This window comes from Mastigoproctus giganteus, chromosome 5 (assembly GCF_048544385.1).
Source record: "Mastigoproctus giganteus isolate SK-2022 chromosome 5, ASM4854438v1, whole genome shotgun sequence".
Lineage (NCBI taxonomy): Eukaryota > Metazoa > Arthropoda > Arachnida > Uropygi > Thelyphonidae > Mastigoproctus > Mastigoproctus giganteus.
Genome location: NC_143579.1, coordinates 170,151,277 through 170,172,027, shown reverse-complemented (window position 1 = coordinate 170,172,027; position 20,751 = coordinate 170,151,277). Strand labels below are relative to the sequence as shown.

General features: G+C 36.9%; 1 protein-coding gene across 1 annotated transcript in view; it reads right to left on the bottom strand.

Moving 5' to 3' along the window:
• LOC150085835 (nitric oxide synthase, inducible-like) overlaps positions 1-20,751 on the bottom strand; it is a 116,325-nt gene that overhangs the window by 54,337 nt on the left and 41,237 nt on the right. The window contains exons 4-6 of the mRNA XM_090374712.1: positions 10,430-10,578; positions 3,434-3,688; positions 2,086-2,227 (exon numbers count right to left, since the gene is read on the bottom strand). Coding sequence (XP_090230838.1) covers positions 2,086-2,227; positions 3,434-3,688; positions 10,430-10,578 — 546 coding nt within the window. The remainder of the gene's footprint in view (positions 1-2,085; positions 2,228-3,433; positions 3,689-10,429; positions 10,579-20,751) is intronic.

Sequence of the window (20,751 nt, the reverse complement as noted above, 5' to 3'; positions counted from 1 at the left end):
ATTATGGTCTAAACCAGAGGGTCCCAAACTGTGGGATGCACAGTTTGGGTGCAAGGTGTCCTTGGGGGAGGGGAGACCAAAAAGTTTATGTAGGTCTAGTAGGATGACAGGCTCTCAAATTATTACTTTAAAACAAACAAATGAGAAAAAATGCGTACTGAATTTGCAGTTTCTGAAAGATTTGTTTATCATGACTATGAGGAATGAAAACAGCAAGCACATGTACCTTCTGTGTCTAGTGGTTAGGTGCTGGCTTGATAAAATTTAATGATCTCCTTTTCTGTAAGCCTATAAAAAAGAGAGGAACAGCATTAAAACTCTTCAAAATTGTTGATGATTTCACAAACGAAAAACATTTAAAGTGATCAGACTGCATTTAAGTGTGCACAGAAGAAGCCCAAGTAATGGCTGAAAATACCAAATGGGTACAGGCCCTAATTAAAAAATCAGCCGAACAATTAAACAATTAGCCAAACTATCCAGAAGTTATTTGGACATATTGCATGAAACACCAAGAATCACTGGCTACAAAGAAGTTATGCTCAGAACCGAATGAAGTATTGAACACTGTGATTTAAAAAAAATGAACCACATCAAATTATGTCCAATGAAAAGCAGGCTTTTTGCACAGCTTAGTCAAGAGGAAATGTGGCTTGAGTCTACCTCTTATGAGAAAAATTAACTCTTTTTAGAAGAAGAAAATAAAGAAAATTTTGAATATTTCTGCAATGAAAGCTTCATAATGAAGTTGGCCTAGTTAACTGATATTTTTGAGAAGTTCAATTTACTGAATGCGGGTGCTACAACACAAATTTTCTAGTAGTGAATGACAAGATCAATGCCTTCATCAGAAAACTGGAAGAAAACCGTTTGGATATGTTTCCTCACTTAAAGAATATTGTAGAGGATAATTATCTACAAATAAACTTCACTGAAATTAAACAATGTATGAAACAACACTTAAATAATCTTCAATCCCAGTTCACTAAGTACTTTCCAAAAACTGTGAGTAACAAATAAAACTGGATGAGAGACCCCTTTCAAGTTGCTTCTCCTCCATGCAGAGGAAGAAACATAAATTGAAATGATCTCTGCTACTTCTTTGCAATTAAATTTTGTAAGGAGTCAATAGTGGAGTTCTAGATAAGTGTTGAAGAGTAGTACCTTGATCTCAGCAAGAAAGCAATGAAAATTCTCTTACCTTTTTCAACATCTCCCTTATGCAAGACAGGATTCTCATCTGTTGCAGTGCTAGAAACAAACTATCATGCTCTGATGGACATAGAAAAAGATTTTTGCATGGCTATTTCTGGACTCAAGCCGTTTTCAGAAATTATGGCTCCATGATACAGCCACATCCTTCTCACTAATGTAGGTACACTCCTTTTTTTTCACCTTATTAATACTTGTTTAAAAATTACTTAAAATAGGAACACATTATTGTGACATTGTATTAATAATTAATAAAGAGGGAATGCAAATTTTGTAAAAACTTTTAAATGGGGAGAGGGTGCATAGTGTAAAAGTCTGGGAACCCTTGGTCTAAACCGATCTGATATTAATTCAAAGCAAACTATCCAACTTAAAAATAAGGGTTTCAATATTACTGGAAATCTCTAAATCTGCTCTTTTGGGACATTAATAAGGCCATTCAATGGAATGGTAGCTCAGCCAATGGATTGACAGAAGAGTGGCTACCTCTACCAATCCATTGGTGACTGAAAATAACATCCAAACACCTCTGAACAACTGTAAAGTAGTATGGAGGTGGTGTGACATCTGGTTGAAAGTAACTACTGGATCAAATGCTTGGGGGTTAACTGATCTAACATTAAACAAAACCAAAAACTTCCATCCATTAAGTAAATTTAACTTTTTTTTTCACTCAAATACAAATATAAAATTATTCCCATTATAGTGGCAACATTTTTTTGCCCAACTCTCTATACGTATTAAAAAATGTATATGTGAAATGTATATGTATTAAGCCTTGTGTTATTTTAAAACAGACCTCTCATTTAAATAAATTCTAGAGAGAAGAAAAAAAAAGTTACAAGAAAAGCAGGCACTGCGTTATAAACTTACCCTGGTAAATTCTGCTCTTGCTGGATCACCAATAATCGATCCATCAGCCTCAACATAACCAGCAAAACTTATTAGCTGGGAATTCCATAGCCTGAAGTCCTCTTGACCAGGCTGACGAGCAGGAAACACTGTGATCATTGACCTGAAAATTTAAAAGGTTTATAATCAGATCATCCTACTCTGTTTCTGACTAGAGAATTAATTTAATATTTTGATTCCCCCCTTCGAAAAAAATCTTACAATGTACAAAATTATTTGAATCCTGTCAGATATTCTCAAATTTTGTTACCACTGGGTTTTTATTTAAGGTAAATGACACAGCATCAGTGTCATATTGAGGTAAACTTCTCTTATTCTTCTACAAATAGCTTTTTTATTGAATTGAAAATGGTGATCTATTAATTATGAATTTCTAAACCCAATTAAAAAAATATTGAATGAAAATAAACAAGAGAAATCAATAATAATAATGATGAAAGTTTTTATGGTATTTTTTAGAATTTGAGGTCACTGATTCACTGAAACACTCGTGTGGCATCTAGCAGACATGTGAACATCAGTATTTTTGCCAGTGTTCATATTTAGCCATTGAAATATGATAAGAATATACAGCCGTCACTAGCATCTTACAGACACTACATGGGAAGAAGAGTTGCCCAAAAAAAAGGTAGGTGCTTTGCTTATCTGGCATCTGTTAAACATCAAGCAAAAATTAATGTCTTGTAAATTCATAGTATATTGAAATGAAAGGAGAAAATACTGTATAACCAGTCAGAGCATATTGGTGGTCAAAAGTATATGGGAGGATTCTAATTCATTTACAAATAAAAAAAAATAAAAAAATAGAAAAATTTTAAAAAGTTGTGCCTGTCAAGGCCCACATTAGCAATGGTAGGTTAAATAATAATATTCAAGAAAAAGTAGAAATTTAACTTTTAAAAAACTTCCCATAACTTCTGGTATCCTCTGAAATTTGTATCTAGCTACAGCGCTGTGCTCAACAGATGGCACATTACAACTTGAAACTAGTATCGGGACACTCGTTCAGTCACTAATTTAAAACACTATTAGCTGGAGTAAAGCAAAAGCAAATTTGCAAAAAAAAAAAAAAAAAAAAGCCCACTGGTAATGCTCACATGTGAGGTGAAAAAAAAGTGTGTTAATATGTAGTGGCACATATCACATTTTCCTGAAAATGCATAGTCATTACTGTTGGAATGAAAATTTAATGGAACTGTATCTGTCATGTTTCTCAGAATATGGCTGCACAACAGAGATTAAGGCCGAGCACCACTATTATAGATATATTGTGAGATTTATTAATTCTGTTTTTCATATTAATCCATACCTCAAGTTTCCTCCATTGGTAGCATGTTCCAGGTGTCTGCAAAGACTCTCAAACATCTCTTCTGTGCTAGATACATGTCGGCAGTCTTGTAACTTTAATTTGTTCCACTGAATCCGACCAATACAACGTGAGGCATTCCTCCATGCTAATTTGGCACCAAAGTGTAATTCTTCAGTTGTCAAGGTGTATGTGCCTCTGCTTTCGACTTCTGCTTTGACTTCATTTAGCCTATTAATCAAACCAGCTTTTTGTGGCCTAAAAAAATACAAGGAAGAATCTATCAGATATTTTTATACCTTCAATTAACATAAACACTAAAATATAGTATTATGGTGATAAACTAAAATTAAGTATATTTATCTTTGAATAGTTGTTTTATTTGGAATGTTTCATAGAGTGAAATATTCCAAACTAATCCCAGGTTGTAAGGAAAATATAAATATAAATTTTCTGTTTATACTCCGGATGACCACATGGTCTGAGTTAACAAGTATTCACAGCTTATACACCCTCACAACTGACCACTCAGCTACAGTGGCCTCGGATTAGAGTGTAAGTGCAAAGTTCCAAATAGAGACAAGTTTATCACTTGCACAAAAGGCATTCTCCAAGGAGTTCCAGAATCTAAACAAAATTGTTCTTTTAGATACATGAAGAATTTTAGTGGCGGTCACTCATCTCTTTATTTAACATATAAATAATAATAAACTTTCGTAATTTATATTTGATTCATATTCTATGAATGATATCATATTTAATATCATATATCCTATGAATGATATCATATTTAATATCATATATCCTATGAATGATATCATATTTAATATCATATATCCTATGAATGATATAAATGTCTGTCAATATTGATGATAATACAGATAAAATTTGAGGTCCCAGAATCCCTAATTCCGCCACTGCCCCTAAACACTTGGCATTTGAAGTTGCCAGTTTCTAAATTTTTCAATTTTGGACAATAAATTATTATATTTTGTTGCTGGTGGAAGCTTTCAATGGAATATACATAGTGCTTTACTCTTTAAATAAGGATATAAAGATATGTATATGCCTTAAAATGAGATATGAATAGCCTTAAAAATAACATCTTATAAGTTTCTTTGTTCAATTATAATTTGGCATGATATTTTAAATAAAATTAATCAGGTAAGAAAAATGGGTAAAACTCCAGATCTTGGGTACTAGTCCATATTTCAAAAAACAGACAGGAACAAAGCAATGACTGGCAGGTGCCACTCCCTGCTTTCCTTGCCTATTGTCCTCTCCTAGGTTGATATGCTTAGGGTGTTTATTAGCATTAGCATTACTAGAGGCATATGATACAAGAAAGCAAGCTTATGCAGCATCAGCCAAAAAAAAAACAAAAAACAAAAAAAACACAAAACCACTCCCATTTCACCCCTCCGTTTGTTCAAAATACCCGTCCAGCTGAGCCTTAAATTTATTTACGCTATCAACCCCCCACTTGCCGCTGTTTTTAAATCGGGAACATGTTTAAAATTCTGATTTTAAAACAGCAGGATGGGGGGGATAAACACCCTACCTAAGCTAAGCACCCCCACCTTGACAACATAAAACAATCAGAATGAAAATATCTTCGCAATAATCACCCAATCACAGAACTCAACCGTACAATCAATCCATTCTATGACCACGCCCACTGCATGGAGATAAATAGTACCCAAATAATAGAGTTTAGCCACAAAATGCTCCAAAAAATGAATTTTGATATAGATGAAGAAGCTCTTGAATGTTGATCCCCCAGTTACTGCTGATCGCGAACTCATTTTCCGATTCAAAAACAGCAGGATAGGGGCATAAACACCCTACCTAAGCTAAGCACCCCCCTCCTCAATGACACAAAACAATCAGAAAGAAAACATCTCCACAATCACCTAATAACAGAACTCGAGGTTAATAACAGCACTGAGTGGGAGATGCCTTCACCTGTCAATCACCACCATCTTTCCTTGCTTTCATTGGTGTACCCTATACTGGAATTCAGCCGAAAATAGAACAGAGGAAGCATTCCAAAAAATTCTTGATTCGGCTGATAACATGGCTACTGTCATTGGCATCAATGCCAAACAAAATTTCAAAATCAAACTTTTATTTCAAATTATGGACACAACAACTTTCTCGTTAACTGAAAGGTTTATAAATATGAAAGAACAAGTAGAAATATATACATATTAAATTAAGTGACATTGATTGTAATAAGTCTGATATTAATGGTTTATCATTATTTGAAGAACTTGGATTGAAATTTATATTAAAGACAATATTACTCCATTTGAAGTGTTACAATATATTTTTTAAAACGATTTTACAGATACTTTTCCAAATGCAGCAGTTGCATTAAGAATTTTTCTAACTTTCCAAGTTTAAGTTGCCTGGGGTGTGAACGGAGTTTTTCAAAATTAAAATTAATAAAAAAATGTTTATGATCGACAATGTCTCAACAACAGCTCTCTAATTTGGCAATAATTTCAATCACAGAGTATCTTACCACTCTGTGATTTCAATGCCAAACAAAATCTCAAAATCAAATTTTTCTGGACACAACTTTTTCTGAAAGGTTTACAAATATGAAAGAACATGTAGAAATATTTACACATTACATGAGCGAAATAATTAATAAATTTGCATCTGTTAAAGCAATAAAACAAATTTGCATATATATTTTTTTAATCTCGTTAATACAAACTCGGTTTATACAAAGTAATCGTTTAAATGAAGTACATACCATTGCTCTGCGAAAGGATAGGGTTTTCTACGTAAATATATTCGTTTATTACAAAATTCGGTTAATATGTATTACAACAACGTTCGTTTTCACCCAGTGAGAAATAAATGTTGTTATTATGTACGTTTAATACAAATCTTAGCACAGCTATCCGATTATTTCCCCTAATATTACCTCTGGCCACGCGGTTCTCTGCTTTCCGAAAGATGCCACTGACTTGTTAGAAATTATTTTTGTGGTAAATAAAACCAGTTTATATTAGTTACAACATAAGTGCATTCTGAAAAATATCATGTTAAAAAGAATAAAAACAGTTTTTTCTAAGTTGCTTACATACACTCCCTCGCTCTCCACGGGATTAAGGTCAAAGAATATTTTGCAACAGTATGTATACAGTAATGTATTTTTTGTGCCATTTTATCTGAGCTGTTGACTTTTTTGGAACTTGTCTTTAAATTAATTTGAAGTTTGTTTATATTAAATCTCATCTAGTAGTGTTATGGTTACAAAACGCAAACTGACGGAATTGGGCCTGGAAATTAAACTGAAAAATATACAAGAGGCTGATAGGATTGAAGTTGGCAAAACGGACATTGCAAAGGAATACAACATCCCTTTACCCACTTCATCTACAATACTGAAAAACCGAAAAAAACTTGAACTGCGTGACGCTGGAGCAGCGATAAAAAAAAAACAAGGAACGAATTCCTAGTTCAAAACACGAGGAGCTTGAAACAAAACGTTTCGACTGGTACCAGCAAATGCGTGCATCTAATTTGCCAATATCAGGTCCGATTTTGCAGGAAAAGGCAAATTTTCTGACTCAGCAACATGTAATTAGCAACTTCAAATGCAGCAGTGGCTGGCTTCAAAGATTTAAAGATGACAATAACTTGGTTTCGCGCAGAGCCGTGCCGAGGGAGAGGTGAACGAGGCTCTTGCCTCAGATTAAAAACTGAAAGGGGTGCCAAAAGAAAGATTAAATAATTGTCAACGTTGCCATGATTAACAGTAGGGCGAAATTTTTCATTCTTGCCTCAGGTACTAAAATGGCTCGGCACGGCCCTGGTTTCGCGAAATGTTTGCGGCAAGTCTGGAACAGTCGACAAGGAAAAGGATACAGACTGGTTGTGTTCTGTACGGTCCATTCTTGAAAAATATGAGGCAAAGGATATTTTCAATCTCGATTAGACAGGTTTATTTTATAATTTGCTGCCAAACAAACATTTGCTGTTCGTTTGGTGAAAAATTAAGTAAAAAAAGACTAACTATTCTGTTATGCTGCAATTCAAATGGAAATACTAAACTATGCCCACTGGTGATTGGTAAGTTTTCCAAGCCAAGATGTTTTAAAGAAGTTAATTAACCAACTTTCCTATGATTATGGGGCCAATAGAAGTGCTGCTTAGCTTATGGTCAAAATTTTTCAGTCTTGGTTATCAAAAGTGGACAGAAGAATGGCTTCAGAAAAAAGAAACATTTTGAATGATTCTAAATCGTTGTACAGCACATTCTGCCGAGACACTTAAGTTGACAAATATATAGTTGTTGTCTTTAGCTTCCCATTACCATCCGTAGCTGAGTGGTCAGGAGCGGGAGTCCCGTACAGTAATACACGCTCTTTGAGTAATCAACGGGATCAAGCCCCTGACTGCTAAATACAGTCGATCTGCCAACCTGCACTGGACCAGCGTGGCAGATTAAGGTCCATTTCCCTCAACATGAATTGTTGAGGAGGCTTCCATCCTGTAGCGGGTGATAATGGCTGCAGTTTACTTTTTTCCCCTTTCTTTCTTTTTTTTACCACCAGTTTTATGTAGCCACTGGATCAAGGCGTTATTTATAACCACAAGGTATCCCACATATAGAGCCTGCCTGATAAGGTGCTTGATTCTCAACATAGGAGGGAGGAAACATTTTATAGCTAAACTGGAATGTCTTGGATAATATACATAATCTTGTTATTTCTTGGGACAGTATTGTATCGTGCAATAATCAACTGCTTCAGAAAGAGTGGCTTTGGAGAGAATATCATCGAAAAACATGGTCCAGCAGACGAATGTGATAGCAACATTGAAGAGTGGGAGAATTTGAAGGAGCTATGGATTTTGTTGGCGAATTTGAAGAGTTTGTGAAGGTTTCTACCTCAGCAACGCAACGCCAGAAGGGCTGCGATGCACCAAGCAAAACGATGATGATATTGTTTTCTTTACCAGCCACAGCCAAAGTGAACACACACACACTGCACTGAACGTGGAGAATGTGTTGGCCTGCAGTAACATTGATAAAGAAACGACTATTGCATTTTATTATTGTCTGTGCTGTAGTTAAAAATGCATATAGGACAAAAACTGTGCAAACAACATTGGATTCTTTCTTTAGACTAATTTATCAAAAAGTTAATGAATTGTGTCTCCTTTTGTATTAAGATTAAATCTTTTACTGTGATACTAAAATAATCTATATATCAAAATACTGTATATATACTGTACAATATTTTCATTTCTATTAATTGATTTTCTCTTAGTTTATCTTACAAATAAAATAAAATCTTTAAAAAGTGTGTTAATTCTACTGTATTGTTAGACAAGACTTTTGTTTTTATTATTTTTAATTTATTTAATTTTATTAATTTAAATTAATTTATTTTTAATATTATTATTATTTATCATTATTCTTAGATATACACCGATGAGCCAAAACATTATGACCAGCGAGCCGTTATGCAAATCGAAGCAATTGCAGGTAAACTGCGGCGCGTGCGCGGGTCGGAACACGGTATAAAAAACACCTGATACTGAGCTCCGTTAATCTGTGTTACTCTTGTTCTTCAGATGGGAACCCAGCGGACTTAAGCGAGTTTGACAACTGCCAAATTGTAATGTCCAGACGACTGGGTCAGAGCATATCCGAAACCGCACGGCTGGTGGGATGCTGACGGTCAGCCGTGGTTAGTACCTACAGAAAGTGGTCCAAGGAGGGGAAACCCACGAACCGCCGGCGAGGTGTTGGACGACCACGGCTCATCGATGCTCGAGGTGAGCAAAGGCACTCGCGGATGGTACGTGGTAACAGAAGGGCAACTGTGACGCAACTCGCCGGTAATTGGAATGCTGGTGACGGAAGTAATGTGTCACAACACACAGTACATGGAACCCTGTAGAAAATGGTGCTGCGTAGCCGCATGCCTTGCCGAGTGCCCATGCTAACCACGGTTCACTGGACACAGCACCTACAAAGGGCATGTGAAGATTGAAACTGGACCTTGAGTGATTGGAAGAAGGTCGTCTGGTCCAATGAATCACGTTTCCTGTTTCATCATGCGGACGGCCGGGTACGTGTGTATCGGTTACCTGGGGAAGTGATGGCACCTGGATGCACCGTGGGATGAAAACAAGTCGGTGGAAGGGGTGTCATGCTTTGGGCGATGTTCTGCTGAGATAACCTGGGTCCAGTCATCCATGTTATTATCTACAGTGTCCTCTTAATGACTTACCAAACATTTTCTCGCAGTCATACGGAGATTGTAATGCAATTGTGATAAATAAAAAAAAATAAAAAAAAAAAGACAGAGAGAGAGACATCGAACCTTCCTGAAGAAGTGCAAGACACACGGGGAACTTTTTTCAAAAAAAATTGGCGAAGGGCACCAACATGAGGAGAGAATTCGCGGTTTACACAAACAGAATCTCTTACTGCTCAGTCGAAAATGTTAAGCAGTATTGCATGATATGAGGGGCAATAACCCCTCAATGACCACAGGCCAGAGGTATTACATAGAGGCAAAATGATCTGAACATGGAATAATACAGGATTATGCACTTCAACTCATACTGGTGAGGTTGGGGCTATATACGTGGAGAGGGGTTATTTACAAAATTAGATACAAAATAAATGTTTAAACAGCATACTTTATAATTCAAGAGTCACATATGGATTAGAGGAGCATACAATTTGGCATACCCCATTATCTTCAAGAAATTTGTTCAAAGGCATTTCGTCTATATTGAGCGTCCATTTGTGTGGCGCTGATTAATTTCTCGTAATATGTGAAGTGTCATGCAAGGTATTACGGCGAGAAACGTGATCCATAACGAAGTTCGATAGATGGCGCAACGGGAGACCACGCAGATGATCTGCTGGTTCTTCTGCTGCGTCACCTAACATAATTCAAGGGTCAGTTTATTTTCACTAATTCATTTTGGTCTATATATTCACATAAATCATAATATTACCTTTTCTGCGAGATGTAATACTGTTCTAGGAATTCTCGAGCCTGATTTAAGATTTTTTCTTTTGGTTTTGGAGGTCCTCCTGGAAAAAGAATCCCTGACTGTCCCGCCATTAATGACCCAGTGCAGTAGGATTTTTCACACGTGATTGGCTGTAAAATGAAGAATCGGACCATTAAGAACAATAAATGATAAATAAATCATCACATTTCCTTATTATTGTTTTTGTAGTTATTTCAAAGGTATAAAATAATTAATATAAAAATCTACAGAATCACTTCCTGAATAGTACTAATATATTGTGCAGTGTGGTGTTGATAATCGCATAATTGATTTGTCCCGACTTTGCTTTGAAACCAGTCGAATTGATCAGTTCAGGAACAAATTCAGTATTGTTTTTTTTTTTTAATATGGCAAGTTTTTATTGGCTTGCTTCATATTCCATTGCGAAAAGCTGCCGTTATTAACCACTGTTCGATTTTCCCCTTCAAGGCAATATTATGTGATATTGTTTCATAAGGATATGGGCGGTGCGACATTGTTTTCCCGGCCAAAAAGGTAAATAACAGACTAGACGCCAAAAAATTTAAATAAAAGACTACTTGGCCAAAAATGTAAATAACAGACTAAACATGGATTCCACCACTGAAGTGGCGAAATCCATGTTTAGCATCCAGAGCAAAGCTACTGTAAACCCTCTCGTAAATGCTCCATCTCTTCCCTCACAGTATGACTGATGTCTTTTGAAGTTATGATGGACACCATGGTGAGATCCAATCTTCCTTACATTTCGAGGATACAGCTATAAAACGGTGTTCTCAGGCCGGCCGCTAGTTAGTACACCGCACCGATCCTATTGGTAGCCCTCTAGGAGGCTTCCGGATCAGCTAGTGTATAATCTCGCTGCCACTACTCTGCTAGACAATCACTGGAGGAAGTCCGAGCAGTTTTTTTTTTTTTTTTTTTATGTATGCGGGGCCATTGTTGAGGCCATGTTATATCAGGGAGCTGGGTATATTCTTACTGTGTTCGCCATATCCAAAATTTATTACTTCATACAGCATGTCCCTCCCATCTTTTCTTACTACTGAATACACAATGAATTGTGAAACTAATAGAGCACATTTATCTGTGAAAAGATCTAAACCTCCCAGATACTTCCACGTTCACTTCACAAATATACATGGTCTCAGTTCTAATCTCAATGATGTTCATTTTCACTTACAATCTGCCAAACCTCATATACTGTTTCTGACAGATTGTTAGTTATCGGTTGATTCAACCGCTGCTCATCTCAGTTGTCCGAGTTATTTGTTGTATAATTCCTTTTTTTTCAAAGGTAGTACTTGTGCATATGTCCGTCCGATATTCCCTGTCAGAGACTTAGCAATTTGGAATCTCTTCTTTTTGACTTTCTCTGGCTTAAAATCTCTCTACCACATTCTGTCATATTCATCTGTTGCATCTATAGTTCTCCGAACTGCACTAATCACTTGGAACTCTAACTTCCTCTCTTTGAAACTTGACTTTCTCCAGTCCAACTTTCCTATTAGTGAGGTGATCTTAATGTCCACAACTCCAGCTGGCTTCCGTTTTCCAGTCACACGGACTCCTCTGGTCGAGATGCTGAGTCTTTTGCAATTACTAATGACCTAGAACAGATTGTTCATTTACCTACCAGAATACCAGACAATCCTAACCATACAGCCAACACGCTTGGTCGTTTTCTCACAAACAACCAGGCTAAGTACATGGTTGAGGTGAGTGGTCCTCTAGGCACTTCAGATCACAACTTGGTGATGGTCTCAGTTCTAATCTTAACCTCGTGTTGTTTGGCATTACAAGAATGGAAAATGGGGTGATCTGCGAGATTTCTCTTCTTCCTTTCCTAGGCCGGATTACTGTTTCAAATCTTCCGATGTCAACGTTTGCTCAGATCGTGTCAGTGAAATTATTCTTGTACGGATTTAATGGGCTTTTTTCACTCCGTGGCTGAGTTAGTCGGTCTCAGGCGTAGATAGCAAGGTTTTTTCCCCAGAAACTGGGGTTTTTCGTCCATCAAACAGACAAATCGACCAGTGAACACACGACAGAACGGCAGATGAATTTAATTATTCGGGTGGCCTAAATATAATAGTTTATTCTTGTAGGGATGGAATCCTTTATTCCACACTCCACCTCAAAGTATCGTTATTAATCTAAACCTTGCGTTTCCAATAAATGTGCTAAGGCCATTCAAGATATTGAGATTGACTTATTTCCAAAGCTCCAAGTTCATTTTCTGCCTATACCAAAGCTCGCAACAATTGTAAAGCAATTATTAATCAGTCAAAACTAGATTTTGAACAGGCTAAAAGCAGAAAACTTGCTTCTTGCACACATGGAAGCTAAGAATTCTGGTTTCCTACTAAAGCTATTTGCCCAGCTCTGTTCCCAGCTCTGTCTAAATCAGACTGTTCTTTTGCCACTTAGCCAAAGATAAAGTCGATTTACTGACATCCTATTTTTCTTCCAACTCTTGTATTCATGATGTTGGTAAATCACCACCCACCATTCCCTACATGCTCCTTCCAGCGCCTCTTGTGGCTTTCTGTCTAAAGGATGTCAGAAGGATTTTGATGAATCTAGATTCTAAGGAAGCTTCCGGTCCTGATGGTATTTTTACACTTGTTTTGAAAACCTGTGCTCATGAACTTACTCCCGTTCTGCGTTGCCTTTTTTCACTTTCTTGTTCCAAAGATCTTTTTCCTTCTGCTTGTAAATTTGCTCATATTCAGCCAGTTCCTAAAAAGGGTGACAAATTCCTACCATCCAATTATCGTCACATTGCGATTACTTCTACTCTTTCTAAAGTAATGGAGAAATCATTTAACGGCCAACTCTTAAGCTATCTAGAAACTTTCCACCTGATTAACGATCGCCAGTATGAATTCCGCCAGTGTCGATCCACTGGGGATATGTGGCTTACGTTACCCATCTATGGACAAATTCAATTGAAAAGTTTGGCGAAACTCAAGCAGTTCTCTTGACATTTCAAAGGCTTTTGATCGTGTTTGGCATAAAGGTCTCCTAAATAAACTTCCATCTTATGGTTTGCCAACTGCTTTTTTGTACTTGGGTATCCAATTTTCTCTCTAACCATTCACTGCGGGTGATGATGGTAGATGGCTCACTGTCTTCTAACATCTCCACTAATGCTGGTGTTCCCCAAAGTTTAGTTCTTTCTCCCACTCTTTTCCTCTTGTCTATTAATGACCTTCTTCCATTGACAGGAAATCCTAACCATAGTTTTGCTGATGACAGCACATTGCATTCCACCTTCCGATTTGAGAAACTGTGTCCTGTTTAAACAGCTTCAACTTCTCGAATAGCCGCCACCAATTCCTTAAATGCTGATTTACAAGTTATTCTCCAGTGGGGTAAAGATAACTTAGTTGATTTCAATCTTTCTAAAACTCAGCCCTATCTTATATCTAGCAAAAAGGATTCTTCTGCTCCTATGTTTATCTTCGATGATACGCCAATTTCTAGGCAGGATCATATATTCTTATTGGGGATTACCGGGACTTCTAATCTCCCTTGGCATAAATATATTACAAATATTGCTACCACTGCATCTAAAAATTGGGTTTTCTCTTTCGCTTTCGGGGTTACTTTTCATCCAAACAGCTGTAGACTGTACAAATCGCAAATCTGTCCTATAATGGAATATTGTTCATACCTCTGGAGCGTGTCAATCTTATCTAATGCAATCTGTAAGAAATATTGCCATATACTTGCGTTATTCGGACGACAATTACAATTTTCAGGGGTGATGCACTGTCTCTTAAAACCGGTGTATATTTTTAAAATACTGAACTGAACTAGAATGTAAACGTAGTTATTCTTGTTCAAGACACTCAATGCATGAAATAAAGTTTTCCAGGAGAGCAACGTTTTTCACCCTTTGCACAAACTGAAAAAGCTACTCACAGTGCAGAATTTCAAACACTGTTTATGTCATTGTTCTTAAAAGAGAATAAAATACCTCACAGTTGGGTTTTGACACTGATATCGACTTATTCGTAGGGTTCAAATATTTCAACTGGCTGTATCTCATTATCTCATACTGTACTGCTCTGTCAGGTCGCATAGACAAAAATTTTGGTACGGTAACTATGGTGAGGGTGAGGGCCCTAGCCACAGGCGCAGAATTCATCACAGCGCCGAATGGGGTTAAACACTTAACTGAATCTATAATTTAAAATTATGACAATCATTGTTATTATAATCAATTATAAAAACTTTTCGCTTTTATATAAAAACTATCATTTTATGGGTTAATAATAGTTCATATTATAATTTATTTCCCTTTATCAAAACAAGTGCTCATTTCTGATATTTGGCCATAGGCGTCAAAATTCCGTTACTCTTTGAAAAACAGTTGGCATTCGTGACTTCACATATAGTTATGTACACGAAAGAGAAAATAATCACCAACCGGGCGTAGAATAACAAATTTCTCAAAAAAATTTCACAAAGCACTAGAGCGAAGAGAGCAGTGTAAGAGTGCACACAACCATCAAGCCATGCTTGGATCAATCATACAGCACTGTATGATTTACATTTCTCTGTTAGTACTGATTACATGACCTTAAATTCTGGCACAATATGGCCTAAATATAAGCAAACTGCAGAACTGTACCTAGCTGAATTTGAGAATATCTATTTGTCTCCTTTCATCCATAATATTTTGTGTTACGGATGTTATACTGATAAAAATTTTGCATAATGACGGATGATATTACGAATAAAATAATGAATTCGTTCAACAACACACAGCGTCTAAAGACTGCCGATTTATTCTCTAGATTTCTTAAACCTTGCGAATACAGGAGTAGAAAGCAAAAGGTTACGCACCAAGATTTTCCAGAAAATCACTGACGTGAGCCTTTATTTACACTCTGGAAGCTACCATCCCTTCATGCATAAAAAATCGGTCGTGTGTAACCAAACGGTTAATGCAGTTAAGTTTAGTACGTAGCAGGAATTACTTATCGCAAAGCGAAGTTAAGTAACGAAACATTTTGTAAACCGACGATATCCAATTTCATTAGTTAATAGTATTAAGACTTTGGAAAGTATACAACCGTACCAATCACAAAAAGATATTCTTCCTGGAAGAAAATACGCTGTGTGCTTATCATTTTTTCCTCGTGATATTCAAAACTGGACACAATTTTTCGTACCACTGAAATAGCAGATGTATTCCGAGAAATAAGGAAATTAGGTAAGTTATTCCCTATTTTAGTTCTTTCTTTGCATTATGCAGCCATGATGTCCAGACGTAGCATTGCGTATCATGTGGAGTGCTCGGTAGTATCTCCTCATATGAGCTGTCAACCACTTGCATCCTACTTGATAGAACCAATAATTAAGAATTCCGTAAATGCTGGACGCTCTGGTGTTTCATAACTCGCAAAACATGCAATTCTCCTCCAACATTACTTCAAATTTAAATATTAAATTATCAACGTAATTAATTGGTGGACCGATGACCAAATCTCTGAGGCATAAAGAGCAACCGGGGTGATGCATCTCTGTAAGGCTACATATTTTGTGACTAGTTTTATATTACGAAATCCAACCAGTTCTTGTCGAGCAATTCAAAGAGCAGCAAGCGATTTATTTTTTGCTTCCTTAAAATGATGTTGGAAGTAAAGGTTTCTGTCCAGTACAAAGCGGAGGTCGCTGTGGTAATCGACGTTCCGAATTAAGGCTTCACTTTCAGTAAACGCTAGAGGAATCTGCCTCCTCCTTTTAGATAGGTCATCTGCGCTGATTTGGATGGATTTATTTCCAGCCCAATTGACGGTAAGTAAACTGTTGATATCCTTCAGATTTGCTTCATTGCATTCTGGAAGACTAGGAGTACTTCCTCAGGTGATAAATATTTCAAGGTCTTAATTAAGTGTACTTCTTTCTTCGGTGATATCTAAAGGAAAAGATGTACTTCGCCATTTAAGAGCATGTAGCAGGACGGGGTGGCCTAGACGCTTACCACCATCACTGATGTATGCTCTTGTACGTTGCAGTTTGTACAAATAAATTTACACCTGGATGTATTTAGACGTGCTGTGCAGGCACGAAGGCAATTTAAGCATTTTCGGCCGCAACCGATCGGACGAACAACGGTGGCTTCTTATATATTGTGGACTGTTTGGAATGAGCTGCTTGCTGCGTAATAGTTTCAGCTTACGAACGTTATCTGATACTTTCTTAAATGAGATTCTTATTATGCTACTCCTTGTTCATTATATCTTTCCCTTTCACACTGCACGCAGAGGCAAAATTACCAATTGTGCTCCTCCCTAGAGATTCTCGGAGTCCCTCCTCCCCCTGTCTTGTGCACTTTAGCAATCATAACAAACAAATCGGAACCTCCACGGTGGCGAACCTGGTGTTAAGTTACTTTCTCCGCTGCGTGAATAACTATACCGGATGTGACAATTCGAATATTTCCGGCCGTTTTTCTCCACAACACAGTCTAGTGAAGTAGGGCTGTATATTCCGTTGGCTATTAATAGTCTTCCTCCAGGCATCCTTCCATAGCTTCCCTAAACGCAATATATCGAAAAAAATATCATAACTTTAAAGTGGAGACGGAAAGAGATTCCTTTTAAATTTTGCTAGATGATCAGGGACCCAACTGTGTGTGAGAAAGAATGAGTTTTCTGGGCTTGATTGGTAAAATGTTCCATTGGAAACAAATCTTAACAATAAGCAATATGAAGCGAATATTGGTTTGTACCTGAACCCTTAATTTTAAACTAGGGGACCATGATTGAATTCATGGCTAGGTTTTGTCTGTCACTCCTAGAAATTTGGAGTACATCATTGTAGCGATTTACACCAACAAAGAATGTCACAGTTTCCCATCACTCAAGAGGATTCGCGGAAGAGTTTGAGGCTTTTTCGAAACACTATATCGGACGTGCTGTGAACCGTGGGATAGCGTACACGGCCAAGGGTACGATGCCACAGGAAAAAAAAAAATTGCGCCCTCCCCCCCCTTATTAACTGTAGAGCATATCGACTACAATAAAACAGTTACAGCGAAGTTGTAAACACATCTGGCCGCAGTAATCAGTAATTGCATTTAAACTTAATCATGACGGATCAACAAAAAATAAATAAATAAAATAAAAGAAGATTAATGACATTTTATTATATTTCATTGTTAAGTATTGGTGTTCTCGTTGTCGAAATTTTTCAAGTGCAGTGCTGATTTGTTCTACGACAAAGCTTATTTGCAACAACTGTTTCCTGAATAAAATTAACAGCACTCTCAATACACTGCAAAATAAACTTTTCTTCCCACTACGAAATAATACACCTAAATGTATTGCAGCATTAGGATATGCTGCTACAATTCTTCGTTTGCCAAATAAATACATAAATTACTTAAAATAGGGGAAGGTACTAGCGCATTAAGTAAATTTTCTCTCGAGGTACAGAAAGGTACACAAAAAAGTCAAGCAGAATACAAACAATTTGAGTATCTGTCCGGTGCATGCCCCGATGTACTAGTAGAAACGGGATGTTTTGGCTTCCTCCAGGCCTGAACGTGTTGACGGTCGGAGCTTCGAAGAACGAGATGTGCTATCGGCGAAGAACGCTGGAAGCTGAGAAGCGGATATTTCCTACAAGCAGCTTATTAATGCCATTCTACGTTATTCTAACAACACGCCAGAAATATGTGGTCTTGTCGCTGCTGCTTTTTGATTTTTATTATTGTTTATTTATTATTTTTTAATTTATTTTTGTCGTATTGACTACTTTGGTCTGGTCATCCTACTTCAGTTCATTTGGTTCAACCTCTGAAACACATCATACGCCATGAACTGGAGTATTATGACCAACGTAGTCCATGCGCCATTAAACCCTAACACAACCAACCAATCATTTAGTTAATCAGGATTGCGAGTCTTTTTTTTTTTTACTTCAAAATCTGGAAGCGTTCGGGCCTCTCTGCCTCTGAGGGGGCCTGTATGTCTGTGCAAGCGTGTGTTTTCACTGGTCTATATGTTGGCTGAAAAACAACAGTAATAACTCATAGGAAGAATTCTACTCTCTCGGCATTAAATCGAGAGGACGTGAAGTTTTGTGGACAGACATTATGTTTCGTCGTCTTAATTTATTTGTCTCGTCATCTTCATATCAGCTCCAATTTTCCCATTGCCACATTTCACAGCTGAGTGACACCATACAATTTCTCTCCCCGGACCGCTTCGACTGTTCCTTCTCACCTCTCCGAAGAACTCTCAGAGTACTTTCCGGTTTCGCTCTAAACATGTGCGTGTCTGGGGAATTACCAAAATATCCGGAGTTGAAAGCCCGGATGTTTTAGAAACAGAGACCAACTGTCAACTTTTTAGTTGCTTGGGTAGTTTGTCACGTTCCGTATTTTCAAAATTCTTTTTTTGCAAAACGAAGAATTGTGAGGATGTTCTATTCAAAATATTTATTTCTATGCATTCTTTTCATAGTGTGAATAAGTATTTATTTCGTAATGTAAGAGTGCTTTAAGTCAATGCCGGTTTTAGAAGAACCCTAAAACGGCCTTTATTTTCTTCAATGGTCTAACGCAGAGTAAACAGGCCCCTATCAGTTTGTAGGGGAAGTCAAATTTAAGATTGATCAATGATCAAAAACCTTAAACCATAAGTTGGAGTGAAAAAGGAAAAAATAAAACTGATTTATACACAGGTCTTGCCCTTTGACAAAGAATGTATTAATGACCTGATTTTAGGCAGATTAGCATATATGAGTAAAGTGCTTTGTTTCCACCATGTCCATCCGTACGTAATAATACGATTCCTAAAGAATAGATTTTTGTGAAATTTTATATTTGACTCTTTTAAAATTATTTGTCGCGCATTATTAAATTTCATTAAAAAATGTGAGGAATCAGGCAATTTTTATTCTCTTTTCATTCATATCACATAGGTTATCTACATGCTGTATATTGTAGCTGAAGCACTGGATATTATGTTTTTTTCCATGCTGGTTGGAGGAATGAATCAGCAATATGGCGAATGTGAAGAGAAGAATGTTCTCGATTCCTGTATGAAAGTCGATGCTTTTTTTTTCCCCTTTTGTGTTATAAAGCGTGAATTATCACTGTTTGTTAACGCGAAATGTAACCTGTAAAGTTACACAATGCATACGTTAACTGACTTGTTCCTTGTGCAAATGATATTTGCTCATCTTAATGAGCACTTTGATCTTCCTTCGCATTTCATCTTACCTGTGACCATTTGCGAAGATATTAACACGTACTTGACTTCCAAAAGAGGAATTGCAATATGATAACCTTATCGCGGAGTAATTGTAATCTTTTCTATTGGCCGAAACAGCAGGAAGTACAGATAATCACAGACAAGTGGTTATCTGTACAGACAAGTTCCTGCATCACTTGTTGGAAAAGTACAGTCAACAAGTGCATGTAATGGAAACTTATTTTGCATTTTACATGATATTCGTTAATTAATTCACAAAAACATTTCATACACGCCATAAGTATACACTGTGTGAATGGTTCTGTTCTGTAGGATGACAAATTATGTAAAGTCATTGGTTTGAAAAATCAGATCATAAACAGGAAAATTAAGGTCAGTGGCAAAAATGCATAACTGATTTCACTTGTTTTCCTATGAAAGTATTAAAATCAATGGATTTCATGCATTTGATTTTAAAAAAAATAAATAAATGAAAATTTATTTATATGATTTTTATTTTTCATGTCAAACTTCCATCCATTTTACCACATAGACTAGGCTCCAGAGATTCCCAAACTTTTTTCTGTTCAAGGCGCCCTTAATGTCTCAGTAATTTTTTCGCAGCGACCCTAGGCCAAAAGAAATGCCTAATACTGTAATTCCGTTTATTAAGTAGTTAGTCCAAACAATTTAATAAGTAATGTTGAAACTGTGAACTACCCCGAGCTAGTAGTTCGCGGGTAGTCCGACAGATGTCGAGTATCGCTGTGTTTCCCTCGAAAATTTAAAATATCCCGCGGTGGACAGTTGGGAACCGCTAGTCCTAACACTGGCAGAATGTATTTTCTTTTAGAAGTGAGTTCAAGGGTTAATTTTCATGTTGTGCTGACAAAAAAACCCAGAGTAACTTCAAGAAAAACCCAACGCCTTCCTCCTGACATTGATTGACTACGTTTCCGATGTGACGTCGCATCTCTGGAGATCCTGGCCACACCTACTGCAGAAGGAAATCTAACCGCATCGGTTTAACCTTTCATTAGTCACGCCCCACTACATTCGGTCGAG